This window comes from Erythranthe guttata, chromosome 9, assembly GCF_056151865.1.
Source record: "Erythranthe guttata isolate IM_541 chromosome 9, IM_541, whole genome shotgun sequence".
Classification (NCBI taxonomy): domain Eukaryota; kingdom Viridiplantae; phylum Streptophyta; class Magnoliopsida; order Lamiales; family Phrymaceae; genus Erythranthe; species Erythranthe guttata.
In genome coordinates this window covers 16,691,003-16,706,647 of record NC_142541.1, presented here as the reverse complement: position 1 = coordinate 16,706,647, position 15,645 = coordinate 16,691,003, and the positions used below count along the sequence as shown (strand labels likewise).

Below are 15,645 nucleotides of genomic sequence, written 5' to 3'. Positions count from 1 at the left end.
GCGCTGACTGCTCTCTTCTCACCATCTTTAATGTCATTTTCTTAGCTCATAGTGTTAGACCACTATCTCATTATATTCTTCTTCTTCCCACCTCCACCCCTATTTTTTTTCTCTTTTTATTTATTTATTTATAGATATACTTCATTAATTCATACCTTCGTCTTCATCTCCACCTTTGCTTCCTCTTTCTCTTCCTCATCAAGAATTCGAAAATTTCATTACAAAAATCTTGTCTTGTCAGAATTCCAATAATATTTTGGTGGGCTGTTCAAAGATTGCATTTTTTTGTTAATGGATTAAAATCCCATTTGCAGAATTCAAAGTTTCTTGAACTGGGCTTGTATAAAAATCCAGTCTTTATTGAAAAGTATTTACTCTGATCTGAGAGAAAAGAAAAAAAAATGGAAGACTCGTCGAAGAGCAACGGAAAACTCGGTGAAACAGGTGTAATTGAGCTCACTGGTAAAATAATGGTGGTTGCAATCGTCCTCCTCTTCTTCGTAGTAGTCTTCGTCTTCTGCCTCCACCTCTACGCCAAATGGTTCTGGTACCGCCGCCACGAAACCACCACCACCACCACCACGCGCCGCCGTAGACGGAGGTTCGATTTCGCCGCCGGACACCAAGAAACAGCGGTTACAACCACCAATACCCGCACCGGGTTAGACCCTTCTGTCCTCAAAACCCTACCCGTAATACAATTCGACCCGAAACAGTGCAAAGACGGGTTGGAATGCGCCGTGTGTTTGTCCGAGGTTTCCGAAGGCGAAAAGGCGAGACTTTTACCGAAATGCAACCATGGATTTCATTTGGAATGCATTGACATGTGGTTTCAATCACATTCCACTTGCCCTTTGTGCAGAAACCCTGTAGCCAATCAGAATCAATCTAATTCTTGCGATGAATCCACATTGGATTCCGAGAGCTCGGAGGCTCCGAATTTTCCGACGAATGTTTTGATTTGGGGCAATGAGAATCAAGTCAGCACCTTTAGCCCTTCTGTGGATGAAAATAGTCAAAGCGTTAGTGGTAATGCAGAGCCGTCGAGTTCTTCTTCTTCGATGGTGATCGATATTTCGAGACAGATGAGTAATCGAGAAGAAGAGGAAGAACAGAAACTGCAGGCGGGGCCCACGAGACTTAGGTCGTTGAAGCGGCTTTTGAGCGGTGGTGGTGGTGGTAATAGTAATAGGAGAGTTAATCCTTCGAGTCCGAGAAGTTTGGATCTTGAACAAGGAGGCGGTGGTGGTGGTAGAGGACAAAGTTCTATTTGATTCGATATTCGATATTCGTTTTTTTGATAAAAAAATGTTATTTATTGGGTTTTCTTTTCGTTTGTACCGTACGATGTTCTTTGATTCTTGATGAAGAAGATGCAATGCCATGGGGATTGGAAATGGTGATTTTTGTGTAATTAATTAATTACTAGGTTTGCTTCTCTATTTGAGGATTGAAGTGTTTCTGCATCCTCTCATAGAAGAGTTTTCGTAAATTAATTTGTCGAATATAGTAGCTAATTATTCAAACACACGTACATATGGGTGTGTGTGTAATTATGTGTACATATACGCTTCAAATCCACCCGGTGTAAATAATCATGCGTAACATCTGATATATGCTTGAGTTCTTACAATCACCCATCTCCTCTTTCTTTCATCGTTCAAGAAAATTCCGAAAAGAAAAAAAAATCGAATTACATTTCAAGATTCTTATTTTTCGGTTCCCAATACAAAATTTTCAAGACCATTTTTTCGAGCATTCATGCCACAATACAAGGAAATAATTAAAGACAATCTTTACCTAATTTGTTGTTATGTGACCAAGTAAAGAGGTCCATAAGAATTAAGCTTTTGAGAATTATTAAGCTGGCCAAGACACATATAGGGAACCTCGTACTCGTCTGCCCCCCTCGTTGAACTGAAAAGACCGGTGAGGGGGCCGGATTTTGGCCCCCTCACAGTCACACCTCTGCCACCACCTACCATCCGTTGGATTGGACCGGACACGTGTCGACCCCTTATTGGCTTAGAAACGGTGGTGCTATTTGTCTGCAGCTTCTCCGATTTGCATTTCTTGTTGGTTTTTAACCAGAAAAGCAATGAAGTTTTCCATGATTTTCTGTTTTTTCTCTCTCTATTGAAATGTTCATCGTGTCCGGATACTTCGAGATGTGGCGTAGTAGTAATTGAAGTCTCGTGTTTTTCGCTGTTTCTTGCTTCTTCCAAGAACTGAAAAACGGTATGAAGTTATAAACTTATAAATCGTGTTTTATGAAACACTTAGAAAACGACGGTTGGAAGTTTTTTTTTTTTTTTTACGTGGTGGAAAACGAACCTGTGTGAAATCTGTCTGATAATCGAACTCGTAGCCGTAGTAATCTGCAGTTTTGTTCATCCTTACCTTTGTAATGAACTCCAAAGAAGAAGATTGATGACTGCTCTTTAATTGGTTCACCTTTTTCACAAGAAAATAAAGTTGTTTATATAGAAAAGAAGTGAGGGCTGATAATATACAAGTTACGGAAATAGATGCCTACGTTTTTTTTCGTTCGAAATTTTATATATATTCCAATTTCGATAAACAAAAAAAATTGTAAAAATTCCGAAATTTCAAAATGAAAAAAAATTGTTTCAAATTTTAAATATTGAAAAGTTTTCAGATCGAAATCGTCGGAATTCAGAAATTCAGTTCGAGTTTTAACCGTAGTTACTAGAAAGCAAGTTAGGGAACAAGGCACCACTAAAAATTTGTCATTATTCAATTCGTCTTGTTTTAAGTCTTTCACGCCGCATGTTTTGGGGGTGACCCCCTTTTTTCTTTTTTTTTCAAATTGTTTAATGATATTTACAAAATCAATTAATCTCCACTCATGTTTTTGTGCAGCAAAAAAGAAAAGGGAATTCAATAAAGTTGATTACAGGTCAATATCTCATTTTGTAGCATGGTAGAGACCATGATTTATTGTTGACCGCAGCATAATCAAAACACATCGAAACTAAAATTTAACAACCAGACAAATTATATATATTGTACAAAGGTCTTTGTCTATGTTCCAACAGACACACTAATTTATGTTCAGCAAAGGTTGATATCTGTCCATGTCTAAATATTATGTCACAACAAAATTTCGTACACATTGGAAATCGCAACTTTCGATTTAATCCCGATTTCGATTTAATTGCAATTCATTTTGCTCTTATTTTTAACGCTACGCACAGAATCAGCGTACACGGGTACGAGGATTTTACGCAGTGGAACAGACCATCAAGTCAATAACAAACACAAATAAGCAAAAGAACTATACAAATTTATCCAATAAAATCAGGAAAAAAAATGAAAATAGGACATGTAATTCTGCACTAGTTAATGCAGCAAATTGTAGAGGAAACTAAACTTCCTTCGTTCGCCCGAAACTATACAAGTCCCTTTTCGTACATAAGACATTTACTAGCTTTTACGGGAAGATTCAAGATGCTAATTAGCAACCTAATCACACATTAAAATACGCCATTTTAAATTCTTGATGGTTATATATATATTTATTTAATCAAAGTTGAAGAAGAGGGAGAGCCATTACAGCAGCAAAAACGAAAACAAGCAGCAATAACAGCCAGGTAGGTGTAGAGCGCCGCCTCTGCTGGTTATTCAAATCTTTTGGAACTTGAACGTTTTTCAGCTCCTCCTTATTTCCCCGTTTCTTTAATGTGGGACCCGCATTTTCGTCCTTGGTAGATTCTTGAGCTGCTGCTACCTCATCTGCAGATTGCTCAGCTGCTAGTTGTTCTTCGTATTTCTCTACATACTCTGGAAATAGCTTCCTAAAAGTCGGGCTGTAATAATCAAAAGAAAACACATTCATGATTAATTAAATAATCAAGTCATATATGTTTCATGGAAGAACGAGCTCTTAGCTTGGCTTATTAGGGGATTGTGTATTAGGCCTTGACTAGTCGAGTTATACAATTAGGTTTTCGTAAGATTGCATAATGTTATCTAGGCTAGTTTTGTATTGGGAACCAAACGAGGGCCTCGATGTATAATTGAAAGAATGGTTATTATTGTAGTGAATAGTAACTGTTTGTAAAACTTACATTTTGCAATTAAAAGCCAGAGAAGCCTTTGCAAGCCTTTGTTTATCTTCGTCTGAAGTTGAGACGCTGCCCGTGGTGGGACTATTGTCCATCTGAAACAAAACATGATTGGTATAATTATAATCTCTCTTATTTGAGATCAAATTTGGACAAGGCCAACTATTTCCTACATCGATATACCATTGCAATGCCACATGGAAAGAATAAAATTAACAAAATTTTCCCCTCTAAACATTGGCAAGAAACTCACCATGAAGGAGAGGAGCCCAGTCAGTATGCTGCGTGCAAATGGGAGAGTCGTCAGTACCCAAAAAAAGAAATTTAATAAATAATAATTATTATTAATAATATAAATCCTAGTGACAACGCCTTACCTTGAAGAAGACCACATGGGGTTCCAACTCTCGGGATGAACTGAAAAAAGAAAAAGAAAAAAGATAATCATTTAGAGGATATCTTCGTTTTTTCTCCAATTTATATGCCAATGCAGCAACAACTAACTTACAGTCGCTCATAGACAGGCATATCTTCGTTTTTGTCAAAAAGCGTCCATTTGGAGTGGTCATACTGCAAAAGGAGATAAATGGCGTTTTACATAAAGAATCTACTAATAAATGCTCAAATCGTGACATCAGTAAAACACATGTCCAAGGCTTTCTAAGAGTCGTGCTTGACGAGATGCAAAATAAATACCTGATTCCTGGAGGTTTGAAAGGGTATTCTGGTGGAAACTTTATATGTCCATAGTAATATCCACCTTGAATAATACGAGAGGAGAAACCACATTAGTATTAAAACAACTAAAAGACCTCTGTCCACTAAACGCAATGTCGATTCATGTGCACAAAACACACACACACACACAACTCATGTATGAACTAGCACGTTCACTCGAAATATGTTCAAGATGAACAGATAGAAAAGGCAGAAACCTGCAAAAGCTGTTCCTTGACTTCCTTCCAACACATAATCTGGGCACAAAAAGAAAAAAAAGATCAGAAGTTAAAGGATGAAGAAACATTTGGATTTAATAATTTCTAAATAAAATAGTTAATACTTTGATCGAAGACCTAGAAGACAAAACCAAAAACACTATAAAGTAAGGAGCATTTTTGCGAGCCCAATAAAGTTCATGAGGAGAAGTCAATCATGGGGGATTTCAAAAGATGGCATCATATATATTACACTTATATACCCTTCATTGTATTTTGAGTAACCCATATGACATAAAATAGTAGGCCACTTATTCACAAGGTATTTATTCCTTTCAATCTGAGTGATAGGTCATAATATCCAACATAAGGTTGAATTAGATGTTATTCTTCAAGTTGCCTTCACATTAAACACTAAGGCCTCGTTTGGTTGGGAAGATTAGCCATGACTAACTAAACAATTGGACTTTATTGATGTTTGGTATGCCTAATAACATCCCGGGTCGACCCGGAAATATTACGTTATCATGGCTTATCTTGCCTTTTAGCAAGCACACACACTCAGACGAAGACGGAGTATATAATGTCAAATGAATTTGTAACACATCAATTAAAAAAAAAAATAGGTATCAAGGTATATATGCATATGAAATTGATTGCAATAACATCAAGTCTAGACATGTTATTGTGTTCCGGAAAGGCACATCATAAAATCATAACCATGCAATAAAATAAATAAAGGCAAGGAGCAACTTACGCCACTCGAGGATGTTATTTGGATGAGGGCGTGCCACCACATTGGAAACAGGTTCCTAATATGAATGAAACAAACTATCAATACATACAGATCAAACGAAGGTAACTAATGGCCAGTAGGCTCAGATACACAATCAAACACACGACAAAAGAAAATTAGTTAAGAATGAGCTAGAATTTACTGGATGTCCCAGTGGTTTAAGGTTCGAATATGTGATGATAGAAGCCAAGTAAACTCCAATTCCGCCAAAACAAGGGCAATATCTCATTACATTCAGAAACTATTGCTGATACGTAGTACTCTGATTTCAATTTTCAAACAACTAACAATCGTAAATCCAATAGAAGAAGTATACATATTCTTGACAACAAGGCTTCTAATTACTTCTAAGATTTCCAATAGAATCATAAATGGTGTTTATCGCAAAGATAATTGTATCAGCAGTATGTATCGTAGGCTTTATGAAACTTTTCATAAGCAAAAGACAACTCACCTTGCAGAGTGATCTATATTCCTTTTGGAGGCGTTTTACACATGCTTTTTCAGCCATTTTACCAGCTCAATCCACAATTAAAAAAAATGCAGATCGCAGCAGATAGTTATCTTATCCACTGCCTTCTCACAAGATTTGTTCCCTGCAAAATAGAAATTGTCATTAAAATTTGAGAATAATGTCGATCTTTTCGTCAGAAAACATTTTAAAAATGAACAACTTCATCAAATTTATGTGACAGAATTTCGAAAGAGGACAACCCGATAGTTTAAGTTTAAATTAGATTAAGTGCTCAATAGACCAAGCCCATGGTTCACATGCTGAAATTAGGTCCAACCTTCCTAATTGCCTCTTCTTGAGAGTTAAAGCTTCGTGTATTTGACTATATTTCTGCCCCATACACTGGTGCCATTTCTTCAAAAGCATCCTACATTTCTACCACGTGCTCGTATAATTAATCAGGCAATTCACTTTAAAATAAATGCTAAATCTATAAAGAACCGACTCATTTCCCATCCTGGTCAATATTTAACAAAACAAATTACTATTTCTCGACAGCATTGCAGCATAATCGAAGCAATTACGGATAAGGAAACATCTCAAAATTTGTGATACGCCATAGCAAGTGCACGTGCAGAAAAAAATCCTAAAATGCAATGAACTTCATAGATCTTCTTTCCTAACTTACAGAATTTCTGCGAAAAAAATCGAAAAAACAGAAAAACCACAGCAATCAATTTGTTCTCTTATTTACTCCCAGAATTAATAACACAACAAAATTGTGTAACAAGAACAGGTCAATCGGCCAACCAATCTAATCTAACCCTAAAAGTGTACGAATAAAGCGAACCATCAAACCAACAGTATTAACCAAATCAGCAATCCTGTAATCAGAAAACCAAATTGCCGACCAAAAATGAAAAACAAGAACGAAAACAACATAATACATACCAGAGATCGAGAAATCAAAAAATCAAAAGGGTATTCGAGTGGAAATCATCAGAAAACCTAAATTCCAAGTTGAGAAATGAGAACGTCAGTACATTCAAATTTACGAGAGTTCAATCAATTGTTCAACAACTATTGAGGCGTTGAATTTGGGGGCGGCAGAAGAAATTTATCTGGGGTCAAATTATAATTTCTCTTTTTCGATTCCGAATGGCTATAGTACAAACGCGTGGGATATTAATGGACCATTTTACCCTTAACGATTCTTTTCATTTTGGTTGGCTTCAACATGACTATAATTAAATTAAGGGCTTGAGATTATGGATCTTATAATTCAAGATTAATTTAAAGATGGTTTCATATTATTCGAACAAAAAGTTGGGCCCTAAAATTTATTTTTATAGGCCCAATGTACATAAACATATTTGGTTATATTTATTTTAGGGTAAATTACGGTTATCCCTCCGAGATAATGTTAAATTATGAAGAAAAAAAATCATCGTGTTTTGGTAATTACAACCACCCATCAACTAAGAATCTTCTGAGATGTCCACCTCGCGGTGTCAAATTTAGTGTAATTTGTTGGATTATGTAGAATATTCTACAGTTTGTACCAATATTACCTCATTCGTACTCCACATTTTAACACGAGATGATCATAAGATGTTTTCTTTCATATCTTGTAAATATCAGATTGTGATACATCAAAAACTGCATTTTTGCGCAAAGCGAGTACAAACTAAGAACATTCCACGTAATGTAGAAGATTCTGTTGAATTTGACATCATAAATGTGGACGTATAAGAAGTTTCATAAATGAGAGGGATGGTTGTAATTGACCAAATATGAGGGATTTCTATGTAATTTGATATTACCTAACGAGGTGGCCGTACTTTATCCTTTATTTAAAACATTTTTTTTCTCAAAATGAAATTCAAAATCATAAACTCCCTCTTGAGCTCAATGTGAACTTTTTATGATAACAATTAAATCTATCTTGTATAGATCATTTGAAGTGAAGTAATTAACTTAATGTGATTTACATCTCTTGTATCGTCCGCAATCTATGCAATGCATTTATACGGTTAACTGCAGATTCCTTCATTACGAGAAAAAAATAATTCAAAAAGAATGTATTATTTAATTAACCTAAAACTCTATTGATAATAACAACACCAAATTTAGTGGAAGATTCTATCAAGCGTTAGGTGGAAACACTAAACCGCACATTGGAGATTCCTTCCTATCTTGACCAGAAACTAATTTAATAAAAAAAAGAAATTGCGAAAATCGAGGTTGTGATCCAAACAATGTGGGGAGTAGTATTTGTCATGAGATACGTCATTCTTTGAACCAAAGTTCAAATTAAATGTACAAGACAACAACAAGGACAACTAGTGAAGAAAGATCCCACTCTTTTCATTACTTTAAATCACTTCAAACTGAATTACCATAATTAAATAATAATTAGTACCCTCTGCTTTTCCTTAATTACTATATAAAATCAACAATCACGTGCCTAGTCACATGACCACGCCGAAACTGCAACAACTAATCTGGAAGTCAGACCTTTTTAACATCACAGTCAAACCCACCCTCACATGATCCAACTTTGCATAGGATTCCAACTAGATCTTGCAACACACACACACACACACACACACATATATATATATATATCGCAAAATTATTCAAAGCAAATCTCATCACAAAAAAAGTTAAGCTGCATCATTTTTAACAATATTCAAAGCAAAACAACTCAATAAGCGCAAACATCAGTTATGAAGTCCCCCCTCAGTATAACAGCCTCGTTTCTTATAGTACTTGTGCTCGTTTTGAACTCCCACGTAAAAGAATCGCAAGCAATACGAGTCCTTCTAGCTAACACACAAAATCCCATTTCGACCGTAAAGTCATCTTCACAATCTCTTAAGGGTTTGCATTCAAAAGAGAAGAATCCATACAAGAAGGAGAAATCGAGCTACAGAAGAGTACCTCCAAGCAGGTCGAATCCCACGCAGAACAAGTAACCTTCTATCTCCGAAAAGTTTTAACGCCTTTTTGTTCCACCTCGAGAAAGCTTCATTTCAGACATCATGTTCTTGCACCAGGTCCAAGCCTCCATAGGATTTCACTGTCGAAAGCATCGGTTGACAAATGGAGTACCTGCTGAGAAGTTATTACATTCGAATACGGATATTCTATTGCAGTTGATTACACTTTTCATTGCAACTTAGAATGTAAACAAATTTTGGTGTAGTGACGTTTTTTGTTCTATGTAATTCCTAGCTTAGGACATGTGAATACAAGAGTTCTGATTATAAATAGCAATGTTAGCAGAAATAAAAAGGGGGACAAAGAATCTGAGAACTTTCCATGTCAATTGAAGCTTGTAGTAGCTTTCGGTTAATCAATATTCCCAGCTTTCAACTTCTTGTCCGAAGATTTCGACAAGCCATCTTTTCTGCGTCTTTTTTTCTCCTTAACAGTAGATGATTTCTCATCATGAATTTCTCCACCATTATTATTCTCAGTAGAGTTGCCGGTTTTTCCTGTTTTATGCCTTTTGCTTTTCGAGAGATTTTCATCATCTTTGGCAAACCCTCTTTCTTCTGGAACATGCTTATTCCCTGATTTTTTTGTTTTCCCCTGGTGTGCCAAGAACGGAGAAACGGAACTGGAAGGAAAAGCAGAATTTAGACGACTATTGATCTCTTCTCTCATGCCTTTCAAATTTTCTGCCTGTGGTTTGGGACGAGTATTAGAAAGAAAGTTTTCACTTCGAGATGGCTTAGCATCCTTTGGTCCAAAAGCTTCATAGAATTCATTGTAAATAGATTGCTTTGAAGTTTGCCTCGATCTCCATTGATCAGGTTCTCTTGCAAATCTACGATAACAAGAAACAGAACACAAAAAGATTAGCTTATATTTGTAACTTGTTCATGAGAAAAACAAGAAATACACATACAGAAAACAATAGTTTCACTGCAAACGAATCACGAGGCATGAATTGGAAAGAGTAACAAATATGCTTACCCCGTAACATCAAGTTTCTTTAACAAGTATGGACCCTGTCTAGTCTTGGACAGCTCTGTTTCATAAGATACTAGTTCAGATACAATTTTCTCCCTCAAAGATATATTGCTGGCGTTGAAGCACTTATCGACAGTATATGAACCAGAATTTAGCACCGAGAGCTCTCCAAAATGTCCTTGAAGCCTTCAATATTTGGTGCAGTTGCACAAAAGAAAAGTTATCATTGGTATAGTGTAAAAAGGGAAAAGGCGACTAATCATATTAGCGTGCAAAAATTTATAAGTGGCCCAATAATTTTGACATGAACTGAAGTAGAAAAAGGTACGAAGGAGAATAAGGCGGCTCGTCGTCATACTTGATAATTAACTTGTGTTTGTGCTTGGCTGAAGCATTTGAAACGAGAAAAGCCTCAATCACTCGGGCACCAGCAGGATGTTTTGTTAATTCAAGGACATGGTTAGCCTCTAAAGACATGAGACTGGTAATATATGCTTGTATATGTTCCTACAATACAGAAAACAGATGTGTGTTACCAATTGAAACTCATGGAGACGATATACTTATGTGGAAATTTTTCTCGAAGAAAAAAGAAGGGAAAGAAAAAAACAAGGTGGAAATCCAAAGCCTAATTGATACTATTAGATGCCAAGAAGAAAGAAATAAGATTGTAATAACTTTGTGAGTCTTTACATGTTTAAAACCTGTCAACAAAAAGGAAAAAGCATAATGCAAGCAACATAATGTTGTGGAAGAAAGTCACATACACTTGGAAATTTGAAAACCGACTCCAGAATCAAAGAGCCCAAAACATGCATTTTAGCACCATTTGGCCAATACCAGTTGGCTTTATCATTACTGTATAAGTAATTGTCAAGAAAGAATAACCGTGGCACGATACACGCAGAAGACTCATTCGCCAAACAGACAGCATCAGCTAGGGCTTGACAACACTGCCAAGACAAACAATGAAATTTTAGTCAACATATACAGAATAAACAATAAGAATTAAGAAGAACAAATACTTTTATTCTTAGCCCTTGATGCTAAACTTTTACAACCTGCTGAAATGTTTGTAAAAATGAACTTAAAAGGGACAACGAAAGAACCAGAAAGACAAAAAATGAAAAAAAATACCTTGTGCTCATAGATCTTTAGCCTTTGACTCGCACCAATTAAAGCTGCAACAACTCCAGTCCTTCCCAGTTCGATAAGATTCCTAAATTTAGAACCCAGTTCCTCGAAAATCAACTTTATCTGTATCCAAAAAAACATAAAGCGAGGTGATACAATCAAGATTTTTATTTTTATTTACAATTTTTTTCATTTTTTTCAAGAAGCTTATTAGGAACCAGGATAGCTAAATCAAGTAAGAAGTCATACATCTTGTACATTTAAGTAGCAGTATTCATTAGGGGTGATGATTATATTAACATCTTAGAGAAAAATATATAGTCGAGTTGAAAACTACATATTAATAGGAATGGGGTATATTAAGAGCAAGCAGATTTAGTGGCCAGTAATTCAAGGTAGTCAAAATTGGCCCTCTTCGAAAAGGTAATTTGTAGCTGAGATGTTTAGCAGATTTTAAAAATCCTGTCAGAAACTGAAGACATAGTTTTTTGCATAGTATGTTGAAGCCATACTTTTCAAGTGTTAGAAAAAGATCAAAGGGTTAAAGCGTTAAAAAGAAGAATAATAGACTACTTCAGTTTTTGTACACATGGAAGTCTGAAAGTGACAAATTTCAATTTAATATTATTATTATTTCCTAATTTAATCATCTTGCAGATTAGATACGACACAGTTCAACATTTATCCAATAAGATGTCATATTAACTAACTTTTTAAGATCAAATCAACTGTCACATACATCAAATTCAAACTCCCTGATGTGCATATTATTGCACCTCTCCCACAAACAAAACAACAAAATGGAGAAGGTTTAAGGGCATAGAGACATACATGATCTTGAGTTCTTGCATGAGCCACCAATGCTTGCACAACGAAATTCCCAGAGCGATGCGATGACATCCTAAACAAGGAACCCTTGAAAACTGTCATAATTATTTCGTTATATAAGCTATCAGGAGCCACTGCCAAGATGACCTGCAGAAGGTGAAATGAATATTGAAACATCGAAGTTACTAGTACAGAGCAGACAAGAATTATTGTAGAGATAATTGATTTACCGTGTCAATGAGCTATAAATAGTTGAATATCGACAGTCGGGATAATTTTATCAAAGAATTGTTCCCAATCAGTCAAAGGCATAGGAAGTTTCGTTTCTTCCATAGGAAATTACACATGTTCTGGAAACATTATGTTCTTCAAGAGAAATGAACAAATTTCACAATGACGTTAAGAATTCCATTTTTTCTCGGTTCATACAACTAAAATACGAGTGTTCCAAAACTCTCATATCAACAATGTCAAATTGAAACTCATAATCATACTATAACAGAAAAGGGAAGGGGGTAGTTTTGTAAAATCCTCACCTCCATTAAATGACTGTACGCATTTTCTTCCACTAAACGTAGAATTTTTTTCCCTACTTTCCCTTCTATGAAGTTCGGTTCTACAACAACGTCAGCAGGGCAGCCAAGGAGAATAGGAATTAAACGGAACAACTCCTCATCTTGTCCAGCTAATAATTTCAGAGCAGCCTGCCATTGAAAACATACAATTCATCACATGTAAGACAAGCACTAATTAACTCCCATTACGAGGAAAATTGTACAGGACAGTGATGCATTGCAAGAAGTTAGAGAGATGGCAAAAACATGCCTGCAGAACCAAACTACTGTACTGGTCTCCTAGTAAGATTCCCACGTCTGTCTTCGAAGGGTTTACAATCTCTGTTACAAGATATTTGAGTTGATCCGGGAAAGGTTGGTTCTCTTGAGATTTAGAACCATCTAACAGAGATGATCTCAAATTCAAACGTTGCGCTAACACCAATGATGGATTTGTGGTGTGAAACTCCAATGTGTCCATTGGAACTCCTTTACAAAGACAAAGAAGTCTCCTTAGGACATGCGATCCATAACAGTTGCACATTATATCAACTGGATTCACCACAATTGCCTAGCAAAATAGAAATAGAGGAAAACAGTTTAGTACGACTTTTTGCAAAATGTATATACTATAACTTCTCCATACAATAGAATTCCAAATAATTAAGAGTGAAGTAGATTCAGTGGTGGAACACCTCGCACAATGCAGATACTGTCGCTTCAACGAGAGAGTGATTCTCGTTATCCTCGAGATGTCTGGCCAAAGACTTCAGTGCTGTCTCAGCTACATGAGAACCAGACTTATCCATAGAAATATGGGCGAAATCATACACGCAGCTTTGAAGAAAAGAACAAAGGTGATCCACGGAGCAGTTTTCGAGGAGAGTTTGCATAGTGTGACTGATAATATAATCAGTTGCGAGCTCTACTTCTTTCCCTCTGGCTTCTTCCAACGCATTACCACATATAACAGAGCGCTCCTCAAAATCTACCTCCGTTCCTTCTATTGCATTTGAAATCTCGGTAAAGTATTTAGTGGTATCTGGGTCAACCTGCTTACTACAATCACAACATTTCCAATAACGCACTTGCACAAGAAACATGCACACTGATGAAAAAAAAAAACACAGAACTAAATCCTTAATCGAGAAACAAACCTGACAAACGATGCTTGCGACACCGAGGCTGCATTGTCTGTTTCAAATTTGCGAGGTTTCCCAGCCCCACCTGACCGGTTTTCAGTGGAAGCATCTCCATGAAATCCTTCGTTTTTCTTACTTCCTTTTCTGCCCATTTTCCGTGTTCGGCCACCCTTGTTACACGAAGGTGTACCTTCGTCGGGTGTCAGTCTATCCTCAGATAAACTATGCAATTTATGTCTTCTAGACGGCAATCCTTTCAGACCAATAGAAACCATAACACAGTCCTATATCATGCGTAAAAACTGTAATTAGCCTACAATTAAAACACCAAAAAAGTAAATAACAGAAATACTAATACTATTTCATTCAGCACTGTTCTCAGCACCCTCAGTCATAATGGAAAACTTCCAGCAAAATTACAAATTACAAATTACAAACTAATTTCCCCCCGCAAAACAATTCAGTCCCAATACAACATAAACTACTCAAACAACGCAATTTAAACAGAAACACTGGCAATTTTAACCTAGCTATACATGACACACCAAATGAAAATTCAAATTCTAAATTATATATTCAGCAGCGGCAAATTAGACAGCTCATGAACATGATAATGTAAAAGAAAAGCGCGTTCGCAAAACATTCAACTGGTGAAATTAAATTCAGAAAAAAAAAAAATACATAACACGAACCTATAAGCTGAGAGTGAAAAATTTGACAGCACAGAGAAAAAAAAATTCTTCCGTTGTAAACGCTAAACCTTGAAAGAGTTGAGCAGAGAGAGAGTAGAGAGAGAAAGAGCGGCTGCTTTCTTCTTCTGCCCTTGCTGAAATGGGTCTGTTGTTTTTTTTAAGCCCAATAATAATTCTAAGTGAGCCCATTTGTCTATACGTTTTATATTGAAACAACGCCAGGTACTGAATTAATGGGCCGGGCCGATATATTTTAACATAAATTTACGGATACGTCCCTGAAATATGGTCAAATTACGAACAAATCCCTCTTGTTTAGGTAATTACAACCACCCTTAATTTCATTCAGTCGGTAAATTTGACACCTTTAGGATGAACGTGTGACACAATACATAGTTGAGGTGTGGTTGTAATTATCCGAATATGAGGGGTTTTTTCGTAATGCGACCTGGGAGGTGTTGGTAATGTACCATATATTGTGAAATCGTGTAGTTTTGTGATGTTAAAAGTAAGGATTATTTTATTTTTCAATTATATATTGACTTTAATTGTTAAAAAGAAAAATTATGTGTTAGTCTCTTAGCAAAAGTCGCCCCATACAATTCACTTTTTCAACATAGTAACCACAATTTCCAATCTTGCCCTATCAAAAGCTAAATCCCCGCCTTCGACCTCGTCCTGATTCGACATATTTTTCAATGAAGAAATGTAAATTATGGTAATTTAACGGCCTACTATATAAGCGAATATATGCCTATTTTCAATAAGAATCCGAATTCTCATTATAAAGTTGAAATTCATATATTGCGGCTGTCAGTACGCGATTGTAGCAACGTACAACAACTTACCATTCCAGAACTAGTTAAGCTACCGGGCACCCCTTCATATCCCACTATTTAGTGTGCAAGTGTAAACAAATTTTTTTTTTTTTGGAGTAAAAAACAATTTAAATATTTTGATTCTATTACATATGCACCACAATTTAGATATTCTTTTACTAAGAAAATTCAAAACCACAAAACTACAGACAAATTGCATCTA

At 36.0% G+C, this 15,645-nt stretch overlaps 4 protein-coding genes across 7 annotated transcripts; 1 reads left to right on the top strand and 3 right to left on the bottom strand.

The window, feature by feature from the left end:
* LOC105976108 (RING-H2 finger protein ATL3) lies at positions 1 to 1,474 on the top strand. The gene has a single exon (XM_013001399.2). It carries the CDS (start codon positions 402 to 404, stop codon positions 1,272 to 1,274), a length of 873 nt encoding a protein of 290 aa, XP_012856853.2. The 5' UTR covers positions 1 to 401; the 3' UTR covers positions 1,275 to 1,474.
* Positions 1,475 to 1,547: 73 nt separating this feature from the next.
* LOC105976109 (uncharacterized) lies at positions 1,548 to 2,471 on the bottom strand. The gene is made up of 2 exons (XM_013001400.2): positions 2,335 to 2,471; positions 1,548 to 2,228 (listed from the first exon to the last, which is right to left on the bottom strand). The coding sequence occupies exons 1-2, from the start codon at positions 2,392 to 2,394 to the stop codon at positions 1,812 to 1,814; spliced, it is 477 nt and encodes a 158-aa protein (XP_012856854.2). The 5' UTR covers positions 2,395 to 2,471; the 3' UTR covers positions 1,548 to 1,811.
* Positions 2,472 to 3,286: 815 nt separating this feature from the next.
* Positions 3,287 to 7,522, bottom strand: LOC105976017 (ubiquitin-conjugating enzyme E2 34). Of its 3 annotated transcripts, none has more exons than XM_088823203.1 (11): positions 7,225 to 7,509; positions 6,611 to 6,708; positions 6,274 to 6,415; positions 5,781 to 5,835; positions 5,024 to 5,062; positions 4,785 to 4,848; positions 4,597 to 4,658; positions 4,466 to 4,505; positions 4,342 to 4,369; positions 4,092 to 4,183; positions 3,287 to 3,830 (listed from the first exon to the last, which is right to left on the bottom strand). In XM_088823203.1, exons 3-11 carry the CDS (start codon positions 6,328 to 6,330, stop codon positions 3,548 to 3,550), a joined length of 720 nt encoding a protein of 239 aa, XP_088679329.1. In that variant the 5' UTR covers positions 6,331 to 6,415; positions 6,611 to 6,708; positions 7,225 to 7,509; the 3' UTR covers positions 3,287 to 3,547. The 3 variants fall into 3 exon arrangements, with proteins under 3 accessions (XP_088679329.1, XP_088679330.1, XP_012856750.1); XM_088823204.1 differs by having other exon boundaries at positions 6,611 to 6,700; positions 7,225 to 7,409; XM_013001296.2 differs by lacking the exon at positions 6,611 to 6,708 and having other exon boundaries at positions 7,225 to 7,522.
* Positions 7,523 to 8,910: 1,388 nt separating this feature from the next.
* On the bottom strand, positions 8,911 to 14,775 carry PUM23 (pumilio 23). Of its 2 annotated transcripts, none has more exons than XM_013001079.2 (11): positions 14,605 to 14,775; positions 13,928 to 14,196; positions 13,466 to 13,829; positions 13,042 to 13,341; positions 12,753 to 12,920; positions 12,220 to 12,363; positions 11,392 to 11,511; positions 11,022 to 11,207; positions 10,613 to 10,761; positions 10,258 to 10,440; positions 8,911 to 10,108 (listed from the first exon to the last, which is right to left on the bottom strand). In XM_013001079.2, the coding sequence occupies exons 2-11, from the start codon at positions 14,185 to 14,187 to the stop codon at positions 9,628 to 9,630; spliced, it is 2,355 nt and encodes a 784-aa protein (XP_012856533.2). In that variant the 5' UTR covers positions 14,188 to 14,196; positions 14,605 to 14,775; the 3' UTR covers positions 8,911 to 9,627. The 2 variants fall into 2 exon arrangements, with proteins under 2 accessions (XP_012856533.2, XP_088679319.1); XM_088823193.1 differs by having other exon boundaries at positions 13,928 to 14,225; positions 14,605 to 14,744.
* Between the last annotated feature and the right edge of the window lie 870 nt (positions 14,776 to 15,645).